Source organism: Ursus americanus, chromosome 20, assembly GCF_024610735.1.
Source record: "Ursus americanus isolate L20-20 chromosome 20, mUrsAme1.1.p, whole genome shotgun sequence".
NCBI classification, from domain to species: Eukaryota; Metazoa; Chordata; class Mammalia; order Carnivora; family Ursidae; genus Ursus; species Ursus americanus.
This window is the reverse complement of record NC_142146.1, coordinates 4,690,430-4,709,915: the sequence shown is the minus strand read 5'-3', so window position 1 is coordinate 4,709,915 and position 19,486 is coordinate 4,690,430. Positions and strand designations below refer to the sequence as shown.

Below are 19,486 nucleotides of genomic sequence, written 5' to 3'. Positions count from 1 at the left end.
TTACTTCTGGGAAAATGTGGCGAGAGCGCAGTACGTGGCAGACCGTTCCTCTCAGGTATACGAGGGACTGAGTCCCAGCTGACCTACTGCTGGGGCGGGCCGGCAGGACGAGAGGGCAGGGTGAGTGGTGGCCTGCGGGGCCGCTCCGGCTCACCAGGAAGGAATGTAGACCACACCTACGCGCACCGCCAAGCCAGGGCGGGGCAGCCCGGCTCCGGCCGCGGGTGCGAGGGAGGGACGCAAGAAAGGCGGAGGAAGAAGCGGGGGCCGCAGGCCGCAGACCACCTCCCCATCGCTCGCCCGCGGGCCCACCTCAGGAGCGTCTCGAGAGCGCCCTCGTGCTTGTCCAGGGGGCGGCCGAGGGCGGCGCGGCGCAGCTTGTTGAGCTCCTCCGCCGCGCGGCAGTACTGGGCCTGCTCCTCCCCGCCGCTCGGGTACGTCTGCTGGATGAACTTCACCAGCGGCTTGGCCAGGTCCACCTCCGAGGTCTTTTTCAGCTGTACCGAGATGAACGTCGCCATGTCGAGCACCTCGGCCGCCGTTCGGGCCAAACAGACGGCGGGACGGCGACAAGAGTCGAGGCGCGCGGACTACCCGGCAGGCGGACCGGCGGACCAACGAGCCGACGGACGAGTTCTCCGCCGGTGCTTTGGGTCCGGCCACTTCCGGGAGCTCCCGCGCAGGCGCACTCGGCGCACCGCCTGCAGTCACGTGAGGCAGTCGGGGAGGCTCCAGTGCAGGTCACCTGGGCACTCCTCCGCTTGGGCTTCGAGATAAGGAGCTGGGTTTTTTCGCAAGTGGAATTCTGCCTTTCCAGCTCACTTCCGTGGCGGCTGGACCGGGCGCTTTCACGTAAAAGTAACTATTTCCCCGTCCGAACTACTGGTGAAGTACTGTTACTGCCATTTAGAATAGTTTTCCGCGACGTGTCCAAGACCTTGCAACCTCAGGGTTATTTGTGACCTATGGTAGTTCATTCAACGGATTGCTATACACATGGACTGAGTGTACAGTGAGCCTTGTAGGCAAGGTCCCTGCCATTGTGCAGCTTACAGTGAGGTAAGGACACGCATATTAAGGTGGACAAAGCATGGTACAAACAACAGGATGCTTGGAATGTAGGATATTAGGGTCCCTTGGAAGAACCTGATTTAAACAAGATAATTAGAGAAGGCTTCTCTGAGAAGGTTAACTTAAAATGACCTGTAGTTTGAGAAGTGCTGGACGTTAAAAGAAGGGAAAAGTGGCAAGGGAGAGCCTCCCAGACCAAGGGAGTGCAAGTGCAAAGGCTCTAGGAGGCAAGCACTTTCCTTGTTCTGGGAGTTGAAGCAAACTGCGGCAAAAACTTAAAAACCACAAGGGGAATGGAATGAAATAAATTTGGAGGACTAAGCAGGCATCAATCATTCATAACCTTATAGGCCAAGCTAGAGAATTTGTATTATAGAATAAATGCAAAGGAAGGGATAAATAGGATTTAAGCAATATTGACATGATAGAATTTACATTTTAAAAAGGCCACCTGATATTGTATCTCTTGATGGGATATAGTATGAAGTAAACAATATCATGTATGATATATTACAAGGAAAAATGTTTAACTTGAGTCTATCATACCTTGCATCCAACACACAATTTATTAGAAATACAGGGGATAGATGAGCAAATTAAATGATCCATAGGAAGTAACCAAACATCCAGGGGCTAGAACATTCTGCAAAATAACTGGCCCCATCTCTTCAACAATGTATTGTTATGAAAAAAGCCACTGCTGTATGAAAAGAAATTTAAGGTACACAAGAGTGGATTCATATTCTGGTATGAACAGACCACCTTATAAAATGCATTTTCAGGACAGTTGAAGAAATTTCAATTTAGATAGAGTGTAAGATGAAAATGTATTGCCATGGAAAAACGGAGATTATTCACCGAAAAAAGCAAGTTACAACACAGTATATGCGTTACAGTATCTCACTTTGGTTACAAATACAAAATACATGTATTTGTGTACTCAAAAAAAAAAATCTAGGATTATACCATAAGGGTGTTAGCAGTTGTTATCTTTGGAAGTGGAAGTATATATTCTTATTTTCTCTATTTTTTTAATAACAGTTGAATTTTGCTAAGTTTTTTAAATTAATTTTTTATTGAAGTATAGCTTAAATACAATGTTACATTGGTTTCAGGTGTTCAATATAGGGATTTGACAAGTGTGCAAATTATGCTGTGCTCACCACAAGTGTAGCTACCATCTGTCACCATACAATGCTGTTATAATACCATTGACTGTATTCCCTATGTTGTACCTTTTATCCCCATGACTGCATTCCATAACTGGAAGCCTGTCTCCCACTCCCTTCACCCATTTTGCCCATCCCCCACTCCCCTCCCCTGACAACCATCAGTTCTCTGTATTTATGGGTTTTGCCTGTCTTTTCTGTGTAATTTTTTTACAGCGAATATACTATTCTTATAAAAGCTTATTTTACCAAATTTTCATTTTTTAATAAAAGATTCTAAGTGAGGGGCGCCTGGGTGGCACAGTGGTTAAGCGTCTGCCTTCGGCCCAGGGCGTGATCCCGGCGTTGTGGGATCGAGCCCCACATCAGGCTCTTCTGCTGGGAGCCTGCTTCTTCCTCTCCCACTCCCCCTGCTTGTGTTCCCTCTCTCGCTGGCTGTCTCTATCTCTGTCAAATAAATAAATAAAATCTTTAAAAAAAAAAAAAGATTCTAAGTGAAAATAGCCACTTGGCTCCTATGTAGAGAATGCATTAAAGAAAGGCAAAGTGGAAGTAAGGAGGCAAGTTATGAGATCATGTCAGAAATCCAGGCAAGACACTACTGGGTATTTACCCCAAAGATACAGACGTAGTGAAGAGAAGGGCCATATGCACCCCAATGTTCATAGCAGCAATGTCCACAATAGCTAAATCGTGGAAGGAGCCGAGATGCCCTTCAACAGATGACTGGATTAAGAAGTTGTGGTCCATATATACAATGGAATATTACTCAGCTATCAGAAAGAACGAGTTCTCAACATTTGCTACAACATGGACAGCACTGGAGGAGATAATGCTAAGTGAAATAAGTCAAGCAGAGAAAGACAACTATCATATGATTTCTCTCATCTATGGAACATAAGAACTAGGATGATCAGTAGGGGAAGAAAGGGATAAAGAAAGGGGGGGTAATCAGAAGGGGGAATGAAACATGAGAGACTATGGACTATGAGAAACAAACTGAGGACTTCAGAGGGGAGGGGGGTGGGGGAATGGGATAGACCGGTGATGGGTAGTAAGGAGGGCACGTATTGCATGGTGCACTGGGTGTTATACACAACTAATGAATCATCGAGCCTTACATCGGAAACCGGGGATGTACTGTATGGTGACTAACATAATATAATAAAAAATCATTAAAAAAAAAAAAAAAAGAAATCCAGGCAAGAGATCATGAAAGCTAACATTAGCAGGAGTGAGCTAAGTTGATGTGAGTTAAAAATTGAAGAATTTACTGGGGCGCCTGGGTGGCTCAGTTGGTTAAGCATCTGCTTTCAGCTCAGGTTATAATCTAAGGGTCCTGGGATCGAGTCCCACATCAGGCTCTCTGCTCTGCGGCCACTCTGCTTCTCCCTCTCGCTCTCCCTCTGTGCTCTCTCGTGCTCTCTTGCTCTCTCTCTCTCTCAAATAAAGTCTTTAAAAAAAATTGAAGAATTTACTGATAATCAGGATAGGAAGGTGAAGAGAAGGGAGTGATCAATGAGGCTCCTGGTTTGGGTGCCTGAACTTCTGAGTGGTCAGTAGAATCATTTACTAGCACTAGGAAAACTGATGTATCATCCACTGATGGGGGGGGTGGGGCCGAGTATTTGTATGCAGCCATTTAAGTGGAGTCAATAAATTGACAATTGGGTTTATGGGATTAGAGCTTCAGAGAGAGGTCTTGTTTGGGAATCAGCAGTCAGCATACAAACTATTTTTAAACCCCTGGGACTATGAAGGAACACAAAGAAATAAAAATAGATCAGAAGCTATCAGTTAGGGGCCCCTGGGTGGCTCAGTCGGTTAAGCGTCTGCCTCCGGCTCAGGTCATGGTCCCAGGCTCCTGGGATGGAGTCCTGCATTGGGCTCCTTGCTCAGCCGGGAGCCTGCTTCTCCCTCTCCTCCCCACTCATGCTCTTGCTCGCTATCTCTGTCTCTCTCTCAAATAAATAAATAAAATCTTTTAAAAAAAGAAGAAGCAGCTATCAATTTGGAAAGATAGGATCAGATTAGGTGTATTTTTAAGGCAGAAGATGTTGGAGTATCTTGTAGGTTGGTTGACAGAACTGATGTACTGGAGAGACAACGAAGGTTCAGAAGAACCTGAGGCGCAAAGTGCATGAGGAGAGAAGAAAGGATAACCATAACTGGGAGGGTAGAAGGGAGGGATTAACTGTCAGAAAGATGTAGGATAAATCATTTGTTGAGCCAGGTGGGGAATGAACATAGTTGTGGCTAACTGTATGGCATTGGTCAAGGGAAGATTAAGGTGATCCTGTCTGATGGAACTTAAAATAAAATCCAAATTCCTTAACATAGCATGATCTGTTGCTGCATATCTCTTCAATTTCATATTTTGCCACTTGTTCCTCTATTATTGCCCACTCACTTTGGTCTTTTTTCAGTTTCTCGAATGCACTAAGATCTTTCTTTCCACATATGACTTAGAATACTTCCCCCCTCACCTTCTTCATATATAAGTTGAAATGTCTCCTCCCCATCCCACCATTTAAAGTAGATTCCCCCCTTGTTAGTGTCTAACTCAGCCATGGTTTATTTCCTTCAAAACACTTAACCTAACTAGCAAGTATTTTTGTTGTCGATAGAATTTTTGTCTGACTTCCCCACTAGAATATAAACTCTATAAGGGCAAAATTGTGGGGGCTTTTTTGAATCCAGTACTTGGGACATGGTAGGCACTCAGTAAATATTTCTAAATGAGTTTAACTGCCTGTAAAAAAAATTTAGATTTCTGGGGCGCCTGGGTGGCACAGCGGTTAAGTGTCTGCCTTCGGCTCAGGGCGTGATCCCAGCGTTATGGGATCGAGCCCCACATCAGGCTCCTCTGCTAGGAGCCTGCTTCTTCCTCTCCCACTTCCCCTGCTTGTGTTCCCTCTCTCGCTGGCTGTCTCTATCTCTGTCAAATAATTAAATAAAAAATCTTTAAAAAAAAATTTAGATTTCTACTATCAAAGTAACAAAAATTTCTCGATAACAGATACCCTCGTTAATTTGGCAATAGCCAGTATAGTTAATTAGGCAATAATCGTTGATTAGGCAGGAGGTCAATGGCCAAAGAAGGATGGCATATTAGGATAGGCTAGCTTTGTGTTCTGACAATAAACAATTTCAAAATCTCAGTATCTTAACATAGTAAACATTTGTCCCTTATGCACACAAAGTCTTACATAAGACAGGCAGCTAATTATCTCAATATGAGATGCACTTTCGAAGGGGAATAGGAACTCTATGGCATCATGCAGCAGCTTTTCACTGCCTCAGCCCTCACTTCCACTCACATTTCACTGGCTAGAACGGCTCACTTGGCCCCATCAAACTGCAGGAAGACTGGGAAGGGTAATCTTTGTGCCCAGGAAGAAGGGCTGGGCTGGATATTAAGGAGCAGCAGTGATGCATTCCAAGGATGAGTTCCACTGCTTTCAAACTTACTTAATGGTAACAGTGATTTTCTATCTGCGTAATGAAACTCCATAAAATACATTCTTAGAGTATAGTAGTCTCAGTGTAATGTTTGGGGAGGTATTAAATCAGTAGATTTCCTTCCCTGATAATCTGTAGTTCTGCTAGGCGCATCATTACCCCCACTGATTGAACGAATGGAAGTAATTGCCCCTTTAGAAGAATAGAACCCCGCTGAAAACAGGTGAGTTTCAAAACAGAGTTTTTGAAGTCCATATTAAGACAATAGCCTGAAAGTAAGTGCTTGTGATTTTTGCAGGAGTACAAGCTTTGTTGTTGTTGTTGAAGATTTATTTATTTGAGAGAGAGAGAGACAAAGTGAGCAGGGGAAACGACAGAGGGAGAGGGAGAAAAGCAGTCTCCCTGATGGGCTCAATCCCAGGAACCTGAGATCCTGACCTGAGCTGAAATCAAGAGTGGGGCACTTAACCGACTGAGCCACCCAGGTGCCCCTGGAGTCAAGCTTTGTTGAGGAAAGAGGCTTATAAAATCCAACCCCATAAAGCCACAATAAAGAGTTTTTTAAAATGAATGAGAGAGTAAATAAGACAAGGGTTTGATGGAAGGTAAGTCCCTGCACTGTAAGAAAGAGAAAGTCCTTTGGGTGCTGAGACGAAGGTTCTGAGAGAGAGTGAAGGGCAGAAAGTAAATGAGGTGTCCTCACTTCCTTATTCCACACTCTATAGTGTTGGGTACATAGGGGACAGGGGAGGGCCTCAAGGGAAGGAGATGAGTAGAAACAAAGAGACAATGAAATCAAGAACAGCAGGAAGGGTCCCCCATGTCACCTGGGGAGACACATCCTGTGTAAGGAATGGAAAGTGGGGAATGGTGTGGGGCAGGGGCACTGGGTTTTTTGCACTATGTAATAGAGAACTATTTGTCTCTTTAATCAATTTGCATATTTAACTTCCAAAAAAATTAAAAACGTATGCAAAAAAAAGAAAATTTGTCATTTTTCACATACGGGCGTGTAAATTTTGTCCACATGGCACCAAATTTTTTTTATTTAAATTCAATTAACATATAGTGTATTATTAGTTTTAGAGATAGAGTTCAGTGATTCATCAGTCTTACATAAAACTCAGTGCTCATTACATCATTTGCCCTCCTTAATGTCCAGCACACAGTTACTCCATCCTCCCTCCCACCCCTCCAGCAACCCTCAGTTTGTTTCCTGTGATTATGAGTCACTTATGGTTTGTCTCCCTCTCTGATTTTGTCTTGTTTTATTTTCCCCTCCCTTCCCCTATGATTCTCCACCTTGTTTCTTAAATTCCATGTATCAGTGAGATCATACAATAATTGTCTTTCTCTGATTGACTTATTTCCCTTATTTCCCTCTAGATCCATCCACATCCTTGCAAATGCCAAGATTTCATTTTTTTTGATGGCTGAGTATTATTCCATTGTGTGTGTGTGTGTGTGTGTGTGTGTGTGTGTGTGTGTGTATACACACCACATCTTCTTTATCCATTCATCTGTTGATGGACATCTTGGCTCTTTCCATAGTTTGGCTATTGTGGACATTGCTGCTATAAACATTGGGGTGCAGGTGCCCCTTCAGATCACTGCATTTGTGTCTTCGGGGTAAATACCTAATAGTGCAATTTTTGGGTCATAGAGTAGCTCCATTTTCAACTTTTTGAGGAACCTCCATACTATTTTCCAGAGTGGTTGAACCAGCTTGCATTTCTTTTTTTTTTTTTTTTTTTAAAGATTTTGTTTATTTATTCGACAGAGATAGAGACAGCCAGCGAGGGAGGGAACACAAGCAGGGGGAGTGGGAGAGGAAGAAGCAGGCTCATAGCGGAAGAGCCTGATGTGGGGCTCGATCCCGTAACGCCGGGATCATGCCCTGAGCCGAAGGCAGACACTTAACCGCTGTGCCACCCAGGCGCCCCCCAGCTTGCATTTCTACCAACAGTATAAGAGGGTTCCCCCTTCTCTACATCCTCACCAACACCTGTCATTTCCTGAGTGGTTAATTTTAGCCATTCTGACAGATGTGAGATGGTATCTCATTGTGGTTTTCATTTGTATTTCCCTGATGAGTGATGTTGAGCATTTTTTCATGTGTTTGTTGGCCATTTGTATGTCTTTTTTGCAGAAATGTCTGGTCATATCATCTGCCCATTTCTTGATTGGATTATTCTTTGGGTTTTGAATTTGATAAGTTCTTTATAGATTTTGGAAACTAGCCCCTTATCTGATCAGACATTTGCAAATATCTTCTCCCATTCTGTCAGTTGTCTTTAGTGTTGTTGACTGTTTCCTTTGCTGTGCAGAGGCTTTTTATCTTGATGAAGTCCCAATAGTTCATTTTTGCCTTTGTTTCCTTTGCCTTTGGAGACATGTCTAGCAAGAAGCTGCTGTGGCCAAGGTCAAAGAGGTTGCTGCCTGTGTTCTCCTCTAGGATTTTGATGACTTCCTGTCCCAGATTTGGATCTTTCATCCATTTTGATGGTGTATTTTGATACTCTACTTGTCTAAGATTTAACCAATGGAAGCACCTTTAGGCTGGTTCCTATGTTCTTTTTTTTTTTTTAAGATTTTATTTATTTATTTGAGGGAGAGAGAGCACAAGAACACAGGCATAACAGAGGGCAAGAGAGAAGCAGTTTCCCCATGGAGTAGGGGGCCTAATGATCCTAGAACCTGGGGATCATGACCTGAGCCCAAGGTGGATGCTTAACCAACTGAGCCACCCAGGTGCCCCTCCTATGTTCTTTTCCCCCAACATTTGAATGTAAAATTTCAGGGGCACCTGGATGGCTCAGTCTGTTGAGCGTCGGACTCCAGCTCATGATTTCAGGGCCCTGGGATTGAGCTTTGCATGAGGTTCAGTGGGAAGTTTGCTTCTCTCCCTCTCCCTCTGCCCCTACTCCCGCCAGTGTACACTTTCTCTCTCAAATAAATAAATATTTTTTTAAAAAGTGAAAAAATAAAATTTCAAACACAGTATAGAATTTTAAAGCAAACACCTACATATCCACCACCTAGATTTCTAACATTAACATTTTATTATCACATGTATCTATCTTTATCACACATCTATCTAATCATCCCTCTATCCATCTATCCATTAATTTATCTTCTTGGATATATTTCATGGTACGTTGCAAACATAAGAAAGGAAAACTAGAATAAGTAATTTGGTGAATAGGTGATGAGAATCAAAAGATATTTAAATGATATCATCAAATGTCATTTAAAGCTGACAAATCGAGTAGCAGAAGGAATTGGGGAAAAGGGAGACCAAATAATTAAGAAAAGGACATTAGTATAAAGGCAAACATTAATATATATATATATATATATATATATATATATATTAATCACATAAACAGCAAAAGAAAATTAAAAAGAGCAAGTAGGCCACATGGAGAAAAACAGTAAAAATAATGGTACACTCAACAAATGAAACACAGAAAGGTATGACAAAATTGAGATCAAACATAACAATCATATAATAAATGTAATTGGGTTTAAATCAACCATTGAAAGGAGAAGACTTTTATATTGACTCACAAAGGAAAACCCAAATATGATACATTGTAAAATTGGCCCCAAATTCTTCCCCTCCGTTCCTCTCTGACTTTGCAGTGTGACATTATAGATCTTTCCACCAAGAGGTGGAGTCTTTTTCTCCACCTGTTAAGTCTGGGTTGTTGATTTGAATTGCTTTGGCCAGGGGGGCATTAGCAATTGTGATGCAAGTGAACACTTTCACTCATCAGGACTGGTCCCCTCTTGCTGCACTTGAAATACTGGAACCTCTGTGCGTGCAGTCTAGCCTGTGGGATTCTGAGAGACACATGGCCCAGTCATTCTCCCAGACCTAGCCAACAATCTGCTAATCATCAGACATGTGAGTGAAGCTATCTTAGATAGTTCCGCCACCGGCCAGCCCCCCAGCTGGCATCATACGGAGATCGGCTGAGCCAGCCCAGACAACACATATCAGCCAACCAACACAATCATGAGCTAAATCAATGATTCTTGTTCTAAACCACTAAGTTTCGGTATGGTTTATTATGCAGCAAACATTAACTGACAACCACCATTGTGATACATACAGGCAATACACCTAAAGTAAGTGGTTCAAAAAAGATAAATAGAAAGGAATAGACAAATACACACCAGACAAATGGAAACAATAAGAATGCAAAGGTTGGGGCGCCTGGGTGGCTCAGTCAGTTCAGCAGCTGCTTCAGCTCAGGTCATGATCCCAAGGTTCTGGGATCGATCCCCAAGTTGAGCTCTCTGCTCAGCGGGGAGGCTGTTTCTCCCTCTCCCTCTGCAGCTGCCTCTGCTTGTACTCGTTCTTTCTCTCTCTCTCTCTGTCAAATAAGTAAATATAATCTTTAAAAGAAAAAAGAATGCAAAGGTTGTTATCTTGATATCAGACAATTCAAGCCAAAAAGACTTAAATATGTCTGTTAAATGTCAAAGGATAAAATTTTCCAGAAAAAAAAAATTGTAACTGAAGACTACAAGTAAAAGTTTTTAATAACTATGTATCCGACAACCTAAAGTCCATATACCAAATACGTATGTACCATGTACCAAATAACACAACAACTGCCATCAGAAAAAAGCTACAAGGTTAAATTTCCAAGTAATAATTTCAAATCTTTGGGCCAAGTCTATGAGTAGCTAAATTAAAAGGAATATTGCTCAGGGATGATCCAAAGAAGATACATTTGGAAGCAAGGTAGGTGGATTAAAAGTAATAATGTAAAATTCTAAACTCATTATGAGAGATGTGGCCTTGAAATTATAGGACAGATGAGAAGGTATATTTGGCTTTGTTGTTAGGCTGCACTCTATGAAAATTAGTATTTGTCTTTGGGAGTTGATGCTTCAACAGTAACCTGCAGCACCTTTAAGAGAACAATGTGACTCATCTACCTAGTTTTTGTGGCCTGGATAGTCCGAGTTCCCCACCCAAACTTGGACCATGAGGGGACTTTACTGCTCTTACCCACCACACTTTCCCCCAGGGTATTGGTCTACTGGTTCTCAGTGAGAGGTAATTCTGTCCCCGCAGAGGACATTTAGCAATGTCGGAGGACATTTTTGCTTTTCACAGTTTGAGGAGGTGGAGGATGATGGGGGAGGGATGCTCCTGGCATCTAGGGGTTAGAAGCCAGTGACGCTACCTACAATGCACGATACACTGCCCCACAACAAAAACTCATCCTGCCCAAAATGTCAATAGTACCAAGGGTGAGAGTCACTCTGGAGAAATGTCCTGTTCAGAACAGGCTCCATATTTTGAGGACTATACTGCTAGGAGTATAGTCCAATCCGTCGGAAGGGGTGGGTTATTCCAAAGAATGAATGAAAACTTTCTTCGAGAGGCGAGAAAGAGGCATTGTTTAGAGAGATTGGTGCTTAAGAATAGGAGAGAAAAATTAGGAAGTGGAGTATAACAGTGAGGGTTGCATTTCATTAGAACTTTTCCATTAAACTAAGGAGAAAGGCGCTGTCACTTTTGTTGTTGTTGTTGTTTTTGCCCCAATTCTTACTAAATGGAGAACAAAAGAACCCTCTGCTGACCCCAGAAAGAAGAAGCTACCTCCTATCCTGGTAACTATGTCCAGGAGTTCCAGGTGATGACCAGCAGCAGCATGACAAGTGTTCACATGGAAACAAGAGCACCAAAGAGGAAGACACATGTGAGAGCAGGGTACAGAGTACAACTAAGGGGTTTAAGATGAGTTGCTCTGTCTGTTAAATGTCAAGGTCCTCCTACCTCCCATATACCTTCACTTAAAAGGATAATAACCTTATTCCCCAATTTGGGTTTTTTTTTGGGGGGGGGGGTTAAAATTTTGATTTATGGAGTTTAAGAGCACCAGGTTCAAGGTGCCTGGGTGGCTCAGTAGGTTAAGCGTCTGCCTTGGATTCAGGTCATGATCTCAGGGTCCTGAGATGGAGTCGCATGTCAGTCTTCCTGCTCAGCAGGGAGCCTGCTCCTCCCTCTCCCTCTGCCGCTGCCCCTGCTTGTGCTCTCTCTCTCTCTGACAAATAAATAAAGTTTAAAAAAAATAAAATAAAATACTTAGGAATAAATTTAACCAAGGAAATGAAAGATCTATACACTCAAAACTAGAAAACACTGATGAAAGAAACTGAAGAACGTATACAAGAACGTAATGCTAGCTTGTGTTTATGGATTGGAAGAGTTTTATCATTAAAATGTCCATACTACACAGAGCCATCTATAGATGGAATGCAATCCCTATCAACAAAATTCCAATGGCATTTTTTACAGAAATAGAAAAACAACCCTAGGGGCACCTGGGTGGCTCAGTCATTAAGCGTCTGCCTTCGGCTCAGGGTGTGATCCCGGAGCCCTGGGATCGAGCCCCACATCAGGCTCCTCTGCTATGAGCCTGCTTCTTCCTCTCCCACTCCCCCTGCCTGTGTTCCCTCTCTTGCTGGCTGTCTCTATCTCTGTCAAATAAATAAATAAATAAAATCTTTAAAAAAAAAAAGGAAAAGAAAAGAAAAACAACCCTAAAATTCATATGAAATTACAAAACAACCCCAACTAGCCCAAAAAAAAGAACAAAGCTGGAGGCATCACCCTTTCTGCTTTCAAGCTATGTTACAAAGCTATAATAATCAAACCAGTGTGGTATTGGCATAAAAACAGATACATAGATCAATGGAACAGAATAGAGAGCTCAGAAATAAATCCATGCATATTTGGTCAATTAATTTTTGACAAAGGAGCCAAGAATATACAATGGGGGAAAGGATAGTTCCTTTAATAAATGGTGGAACAATTGTATGTCCATCTGCAAAAGAATGAAACTGGACCCCTATCTTACACTATATCAAAAAAATCAACTCAAAATGGATTAAAGACTTGAATTTAAGAAGAATTCTTAGAAGAAAACGTAAGAGATAAGCTTCTTGACATTAGTCTTGGCAATGATTTTTTTAGACTTGACACCAAGAGCAAAAGCAACAAAAGTAAAAATATAGAAGTGGGACTACATCAAACTAAAAAGCACAGCAAAAAAACAAAACAAAACAAAAAACCCATCAGCACAACAAAAAGACAACCTATGGAATGAGAGAAAATTCTTACAAACCATATGTCCAATAAGGGGTTAATATCCAAAATATATAAAGAACTCATCAACTCAATAGCAAAAACAAACAAAACAGACAACCCAATTAAAAAAAAAATAGCAAAGGACCTGAATAGACATTTTTCCAAAGAAGATATACAAATGGACAATAGTTACGTGAAAAGGTGCTCACTAATCATCAAGGAAATGCAATTCAAAACTACAATAAGCTATCACCTCACACCTGTTAGAACAGCTATTATAAAAAAGACAAGAAATATTAAATGCTAGCAAGGACGTGGAGAAAAGAGAACCCTTGAACATTTGGTGGGAATGTAAACTGGTACAGCCACTCTGGAAAACAGAATGAAGTTTTGTCAAGAAATTAAACAGAACTACCACATGATCCAGCAATCCTACTTTTGGGTATATATCCAAAGTAACAAAATAATTATCTCAAAGAGATATCTGTACCCCAGTATTCATTGTAGCACTATCCACAATAGCCATGGTATGGAAACAACCTAACTATCTGCTGACGGAAAACATGATTTTATGTATATATAAGTTCAGCCATAAAAAGAAGGTAACCCTGTCATTTGCAACAACATGAATGAACATGGAGGGCATTACGCTAAGAGTGAAATCAGCCAGACAGGGGAGGACAAACACTACATCATATCATTTATATGTGGACTCAGAGGAGAAAACAAAAAAACAAAAAAGTCAAACTCATAGTTGCCAGAGGCTGGGGAGGGGGGATAAGGGCAGGTTGGTAAAGGGTACAAACTTTCAGTTAAAAGATGAACAACAGGGGCGCCTGGGTGACTCAGTCATTAAGTGTCTGCCTTCAGCTCAGGTCATGATCCCAGGGTCCCGGGATCCTCGGGCTCCCTGCTCGATGCGAAGCCTGCTTCTCCCTCTCCCTCTCCCCCTGCTTGTGTTCCCTCTCTCACTGTCTCTATCAAATAAATAAAATCTTAAAAAAAAAAAAAAAGATGAACAACATATGAGGATCTAATGATAGCATGGTGACTATAGTCATTGAAATTTGCTAAGAGAACTTAAGTGTTCTCACACACACACAAAAGTGATGGAAGGTGGGAATTCTTTCACAAAGTATATTGAAATATCACATTGTGCAATTTATTTTTTTTTAAGATTTTATTTATTTATTTGACAGAGAGAGACAGCAAAAGAGGGAACACAAGCAGGGGGAGTGTGAGAGGGAGAAGCAGGCTTCCCGTGCAGCAGGGAGCCTGGTGTGGGGCTTGATCCCAGGACCCTGGGATCATGACCTGAGCCGAAGGCAGACGCTTAACGGCTGAGCCACCCAGGCGCCCCAACATTGCACAGTTTAAATATATTGCAATTTTATTTGTCAATTATACCTCCATAAAGTCGAAGGGGAAAAAAACAAGGTGAAAACTAAATAATGAAAGACTGAAAACTGCTCGTTCTCACAGACCCCAGTGTCTTCTACCTCTGTCCCACAAGGTGTCACTGTTGAAACACTGAAGATCAGCTATGGCAGCACCGCTCACAAGATGGAGCTGTTATTGAAACAAGTACTCTGATAGCCTGCAGTTCCAATGTTACAAATACCAAGGGCTCTTTCTCCTAGGACATACAAGAGTGAAATTTATAAAGACGGAGCTGGAAGCCTGTCCTCCCAGCCAGCAATGTTAGGTCCGAGCTCCCCTCTCCTTTACGGTGAATTTCTCCCTTGTGTCTTGCCGCAGTCTCAGGTCGGGGCCACTTGAGGGCATCAAAGATGCTGTAGTAACACACCCTCCTGAAGAAAGCAGCCAGGGTCTCAATAAGTTCCTTCCAGAACTTCCTTCCTTCTTCCCAGGAGATCTCCCAGAAGTCTCCTTAGTCTTCGAGAAAATGCTGACTTTCTGCCAAAGAACCTGACAAGAGGAGCAGCATTCATGGCTCCCAAAGTGCCCAGCTACACACTTCCCCTGCTTGCCTTGCTCCTACCTAATTAAAAGGAACCCCCCTTTCAGAACAAAGGTTACTAACAAAAGTTAGTTAGTCAGTCAGTCAGTTAGTTAGTTATCTCTATCGCCAGTGTAGAGGGGCTGGAACTCAGGACCCAGAGATCAGGAGTTGCATGGTCTTCCGGTTGAGCCAGCCAGGTGGCCCACAACCGTCAGTTTTATCTTATTTTTTTAAGATTTTATTTATTTATTTGAGAGAGTGAGTGAGAGAGAGAGCACAAGCCAGGGGAGCGGCAGGGGGGAGAGGGAGAAGCAGGCTCCCCCCTGAGCAGAGAGCCGGATGCGGGCTCCATCCCAGGCCCCTGAGATCAAGACCTGAGCTGAAGGCAGACGCTTAATCAGCTGAGCCACCCTGGCGCCCAACAGTTGTCAATTTTAACTGGTAGTGTCTCTACGAATAAAAATGCAAAATTCTGCCTTGCTGAGCGGCTTATTACACACAGAAAACGGGATTTTGGTGGCGGTGGGAGGGCTGCAGCACAGCTCGCAGGGCCGGTTGGCGGTGGGCACAGCCCGGAGCTCCCCGCCTCTCCCGCCTGCCAGCCGGAGGCCCCCAGCTCAGCCCGGCACCGGACCCCAGCAGCGGCGCCACCTGCGGCGGGGGGGGGGGGGGACACCCACATCCACCACCTCCTGGCAGGAGCGACGTGTCAGGACGCGGCCACCGGCCACCGTGCGCTACAAGGACTCGCCCTCGGTCTGGACCAACGTCCTGAGAAAACCTTCGTCAACTTCACGCCAGCTGAGGTTGGTGTCCCGGTTGGCAAAGACCCGTCAAGTTTTTTCGTGAATGGGCTGACACTTGGGAGCCGGAAATGTCCTGTTAAGGGGGACCCGCTGCTGCAGGACAGGGAATTTCCCCTGGACCTTCGCACCAGGAGCACCAGCGGAGCGCCCACTTTCAACATCACTGTTACCATGACTGCCAAGACGCTCGTCCTGCTGATGGGCAAAGAAGGTGTCCGCAGGGGTGACAGCAACAGGAAGTGTTATGAAATGGCCTCCCACTCGCAGCGTTCCCCGTTACTGACCTCGGCTGCCCCTTTCCCCCCACCACACCCCACTACTTTCGCATCCTTCCCACACACACACCATTTTTATTTGGGGGCCATTAGCCCACACCCCTTGTTGCTGCCAAAACCATATGGGCTGGGGGCTGGGGCTGGATGGACAGACACCTCCCCCTACCCATACCCCTCCTGTGTGTGGTTGCAAAAATTTTTGTTTGGGGTTTTGTTTTGTTTCGAATAAAAGATTCTGCCAACAACAACAACAACAACAAACAAACAACAAAAATTGGATTTTACCACACAAACTGTTTTAAGTCTGTTTTCTTTACTTGAGGTATTACCCAGTGGATAAGAATGCCTAGAATCCCAATGTCTTAGTCTACTTCAAATTCTATGACAAAAATACCACATACTGGGTGGCTTAAACAACAAATATTTATTCCTCACAGTTTTGAGGGCTGGAAAGGCCAACGTGGAGGTGTGGGCTGATTTGGTACTTGGTGAGGTGAGGGCCCTCTTCCTAGTTTGCAGATGGCCTTCCCCTATCCTCACGTGGTAGAAAGCAGAGAGAAGAAATTCTCTCCTGTCTTTTCTTAAAAGGGCACTAATCCCATCATGATCTAATTACTTCCCACAGGCCCCACCTCCAAATACCATCACACTGGGGATTTGGGATCCAACATAGGAATTTGTGGGGGAACATAAACATGCAGTATAAAACCTGACTGACAAATTTTGAATTCTAACTTCAACATTTATTATCTGCATGACTTTGGGCCATTTATTCAACATCTCCAAGTATCACACTTCACATCTAAAGATAAGTAAAACTACCTACCCCAAAGGGTTAGTGCGGAAATTAAATAAAATATATTAAATACTTGACAGGTTCCTTGACACACAGTAAGTACTCAATGCTAGCTACTGCTATAACTTATTTTGTTGTCATTATTGAAAGCCCTTTTTTGTATCCCCTCAAAGTCTGGAAGTAGAAATAGTTCATCACTAAAAAGGAGACAACCTGGGGCATCTGGGTGGCTAATGTCAGTTAAACTCCGGACTTGATTTCGGCTCAGGTCATGATCTCAGGGTCGTGAGATCCAGCCCCACTTCAGGCTCTGCTTCTGGGTATGGAGCCTGCTTATGATTCTCCCTCTCCCTCTCTCTCTCCCTGTCTTAAAAAAAAAAAAAGCAATATATTACAAACGATAAATAATTTTCACACAGAAGTAACAGAGCAATGGAAATTCAATATAAAGCTGGAAAAAAATGCTAATACGAAAATACTTAAAAATGACAAGAAAGATGTTTCTCAAACTGTAGACTGACACTGTTGCAGTTCAGATTGGTTGTATATGTGGAATAGCCTTAGAACAGCTATTTTCTCAGGACAATCCTGGTCACCTATCTAAAGTGACAAGACAGCCAGAAGTGGATACCACAGATCCTAATGGCCATGATTCCTTGGTCAACTATGGATTTGGATTATTGGCACTGACACTGAGTTTCCGTACTTTTGTGGTTCCCCAATGTCAAAAAAGAGAGTAGAGCCTATGGCTCTCTCAAGACAAAAGGAAAACATGTTCCTAAGGATATGTTGGCAGAAGGGAACCAAAATACCTTTATTACTGCTACCCCTGTGGCTACACCTGTGGTATAACTACCTCTGACCATGGCCTTGATGTTTCCTCAACCAGGGATACATAATATGGGAAACTGGTCCAGGAGAATACACCCTCCACCAGCCTCATGCTAACCTATTGCAGTCAAGCAAAAACCAAGAAACTCAACATGATAGAGCATATAAAACTAAAACAGGCAATGAGTGTTACAATAGGAGGAAAAAATGCCATTCAGGGTTAAAGAAGATAAAGGAACTATTCAAATAACCAAAGAAATATTTCACATTGGACTTTTGAAAGTTAATCTAACAAATGTAAATTATACATCAGAAAACTGAAAACAGGTAAAAGAATATTTCAAAGACAAGACTAATAACGTCAAAACAACTTTGCAGGAATTGAAAAGAGAAAAAAACCACACGCATTCCCTAAAGTAATGATAACCTTGGATTCTGATATTTTGGCACAGGAATGTGTGCTTGATAGCACTGTGTAAGCTTGTATCCTGGGAGCTCTGCTTGCAGATGTAATTGTCAAGGAAGTTGCACAAGGTGGTTTAAGGCACTTAACTTTTGGTTGGCTGGTGATTGGATATGGTCCCATGTTGAAGAGTCCTTTTTCATGTTTACATTGATAATATTAGGAATATGGTCGCTTATACCGGCGATTAATGTATGGCGTAAAAGAATGTGCATCAGAGGAGAAGTATGAACAAAATATGATTGTGTATGATGAAGACTGCGAGTGATGTGGAATCAGAGGGTGGACTGATACTTTTGTGAACTTGGATTTGTTAGGGCATTAGGCCCTAGCATTCATTAGTGTGTGAGGGACTCAAAGCCACAGGATGGATTGTTATGGTTTGATATGATTTCAAATCGATTCGTTTATGGCGAAGACAAAAAAGTTGTTTTTAGTAGTAAAGTTGTTTCAGTGTAAGAAAGAAGTGAGTCAGGGTGCCTGGGTGGCTCAGTCGGTTGAGTGCCTGCCTTCGGCTCAGGTCACAGGGTCCTGGGATAGAGCCCCACGTCGGACTCTCTGCTCAGTGGGAGCCTGCTTCTCCCTCACCCTCTGCCTGCCACTCCCCTTGCCTGTGCTCTCTCTCTCTGTCAAATAAATAAATAAAATCTTAGGAAGGAAGGAAGGAAGGAAGGAAGGAAGGAAGGAAGGAAGGAAGGAAGGAAGAGAAAGAAAGAGAGAAAGGAAAAAAAGAAGGAAAGAAAGGAGTCATGTCAGGATGAGATCATCTCTTCTGTTCTCACCCATGAGAACTCTGCGGCAGAGGGACCCCATGGGGGTTCATCAATGGAAACATAGGAAGAAGCCACTAGACAGACAAGGGGACATTTAGAACATGAATCCTGGGAGCTGTGAGGAATATCCCAGAGTACTCTGACTAGCGAGGATACACTTTGCTCATCTAAAGTATTTTTCCAAAGATCTTGGAACAATTAGCTCCTGCCTCAGCAAAGGAGACAATTTCGCAGGCAGTGGTAAAAGTCATGCAAAGGCCCCTCAGCGAAGTACCTCTCACCCCTCAGCGCCAGCACACTCCTTCCCTGGAAATATGCTCTAGCATTTCTAAACTTTTACTCCTGCTCTGGCAGTTGGAGGTGAGATCTCCGTTGGCTCAGTTGTCTCTCCGATTACCAACTCTTACAAAAATATGCCTCAAATTAATTTGAACTTTATTCCTTTCCTCTCTCTATGCCTGAACAATAGCATGATTAATGGGATAGATCTAACATGGAACTGTGTTATTTCTGTAATGGTCAATTTAAAACATGATCCTGTATGCTGTTGGCTGGAGAAATCCGCACAGGGAACCAGCGTTAAAGACACTGTTGACAAAGACAAAATCAGTCTGAGCATTATTTGCCCCCCAAAACCAAGCAGATGTCAGGGGGAACATGTGCATGTGTACATTCTAGGGCTGGGTTTAGGCAGACGCCAGGTACCCCCAAGAGTCTGCAACTGTGACCCAACCTTGCCCAACGTGGCCCCCATCCCAGGCTA

At 43.2% G+C, this 19,486-nt stretch overlaps 1 protein-coding gene across 2 annotated transcripts in view; it reads right to left on the bottom strand.

The window, feature by feature from the left end:
• The window catches only part of PDCD6IP (programmed cell death 6 interacting protein), a 76,519-nt gene extending 75,846 nt beyond the window's left edge, over window positions 1-673 (bottom strand). For both annotated transcript variants that reach the window (XM_045798294.2, XM_045798295.2), the window contains exon 1: window positions 313-673. In XM_045798294.2, coding sequence (XP_045654250.1) covers window positions 313-521 — 209 coding nt within the window. In that variant the 5' untranslated portion in view covers window positions 522-673. The remainder of the gene's footprint in view (window positions 1-312) is intronic.
• Window positions 674-19,486: the final 18,813 nt, after the last annotated feature.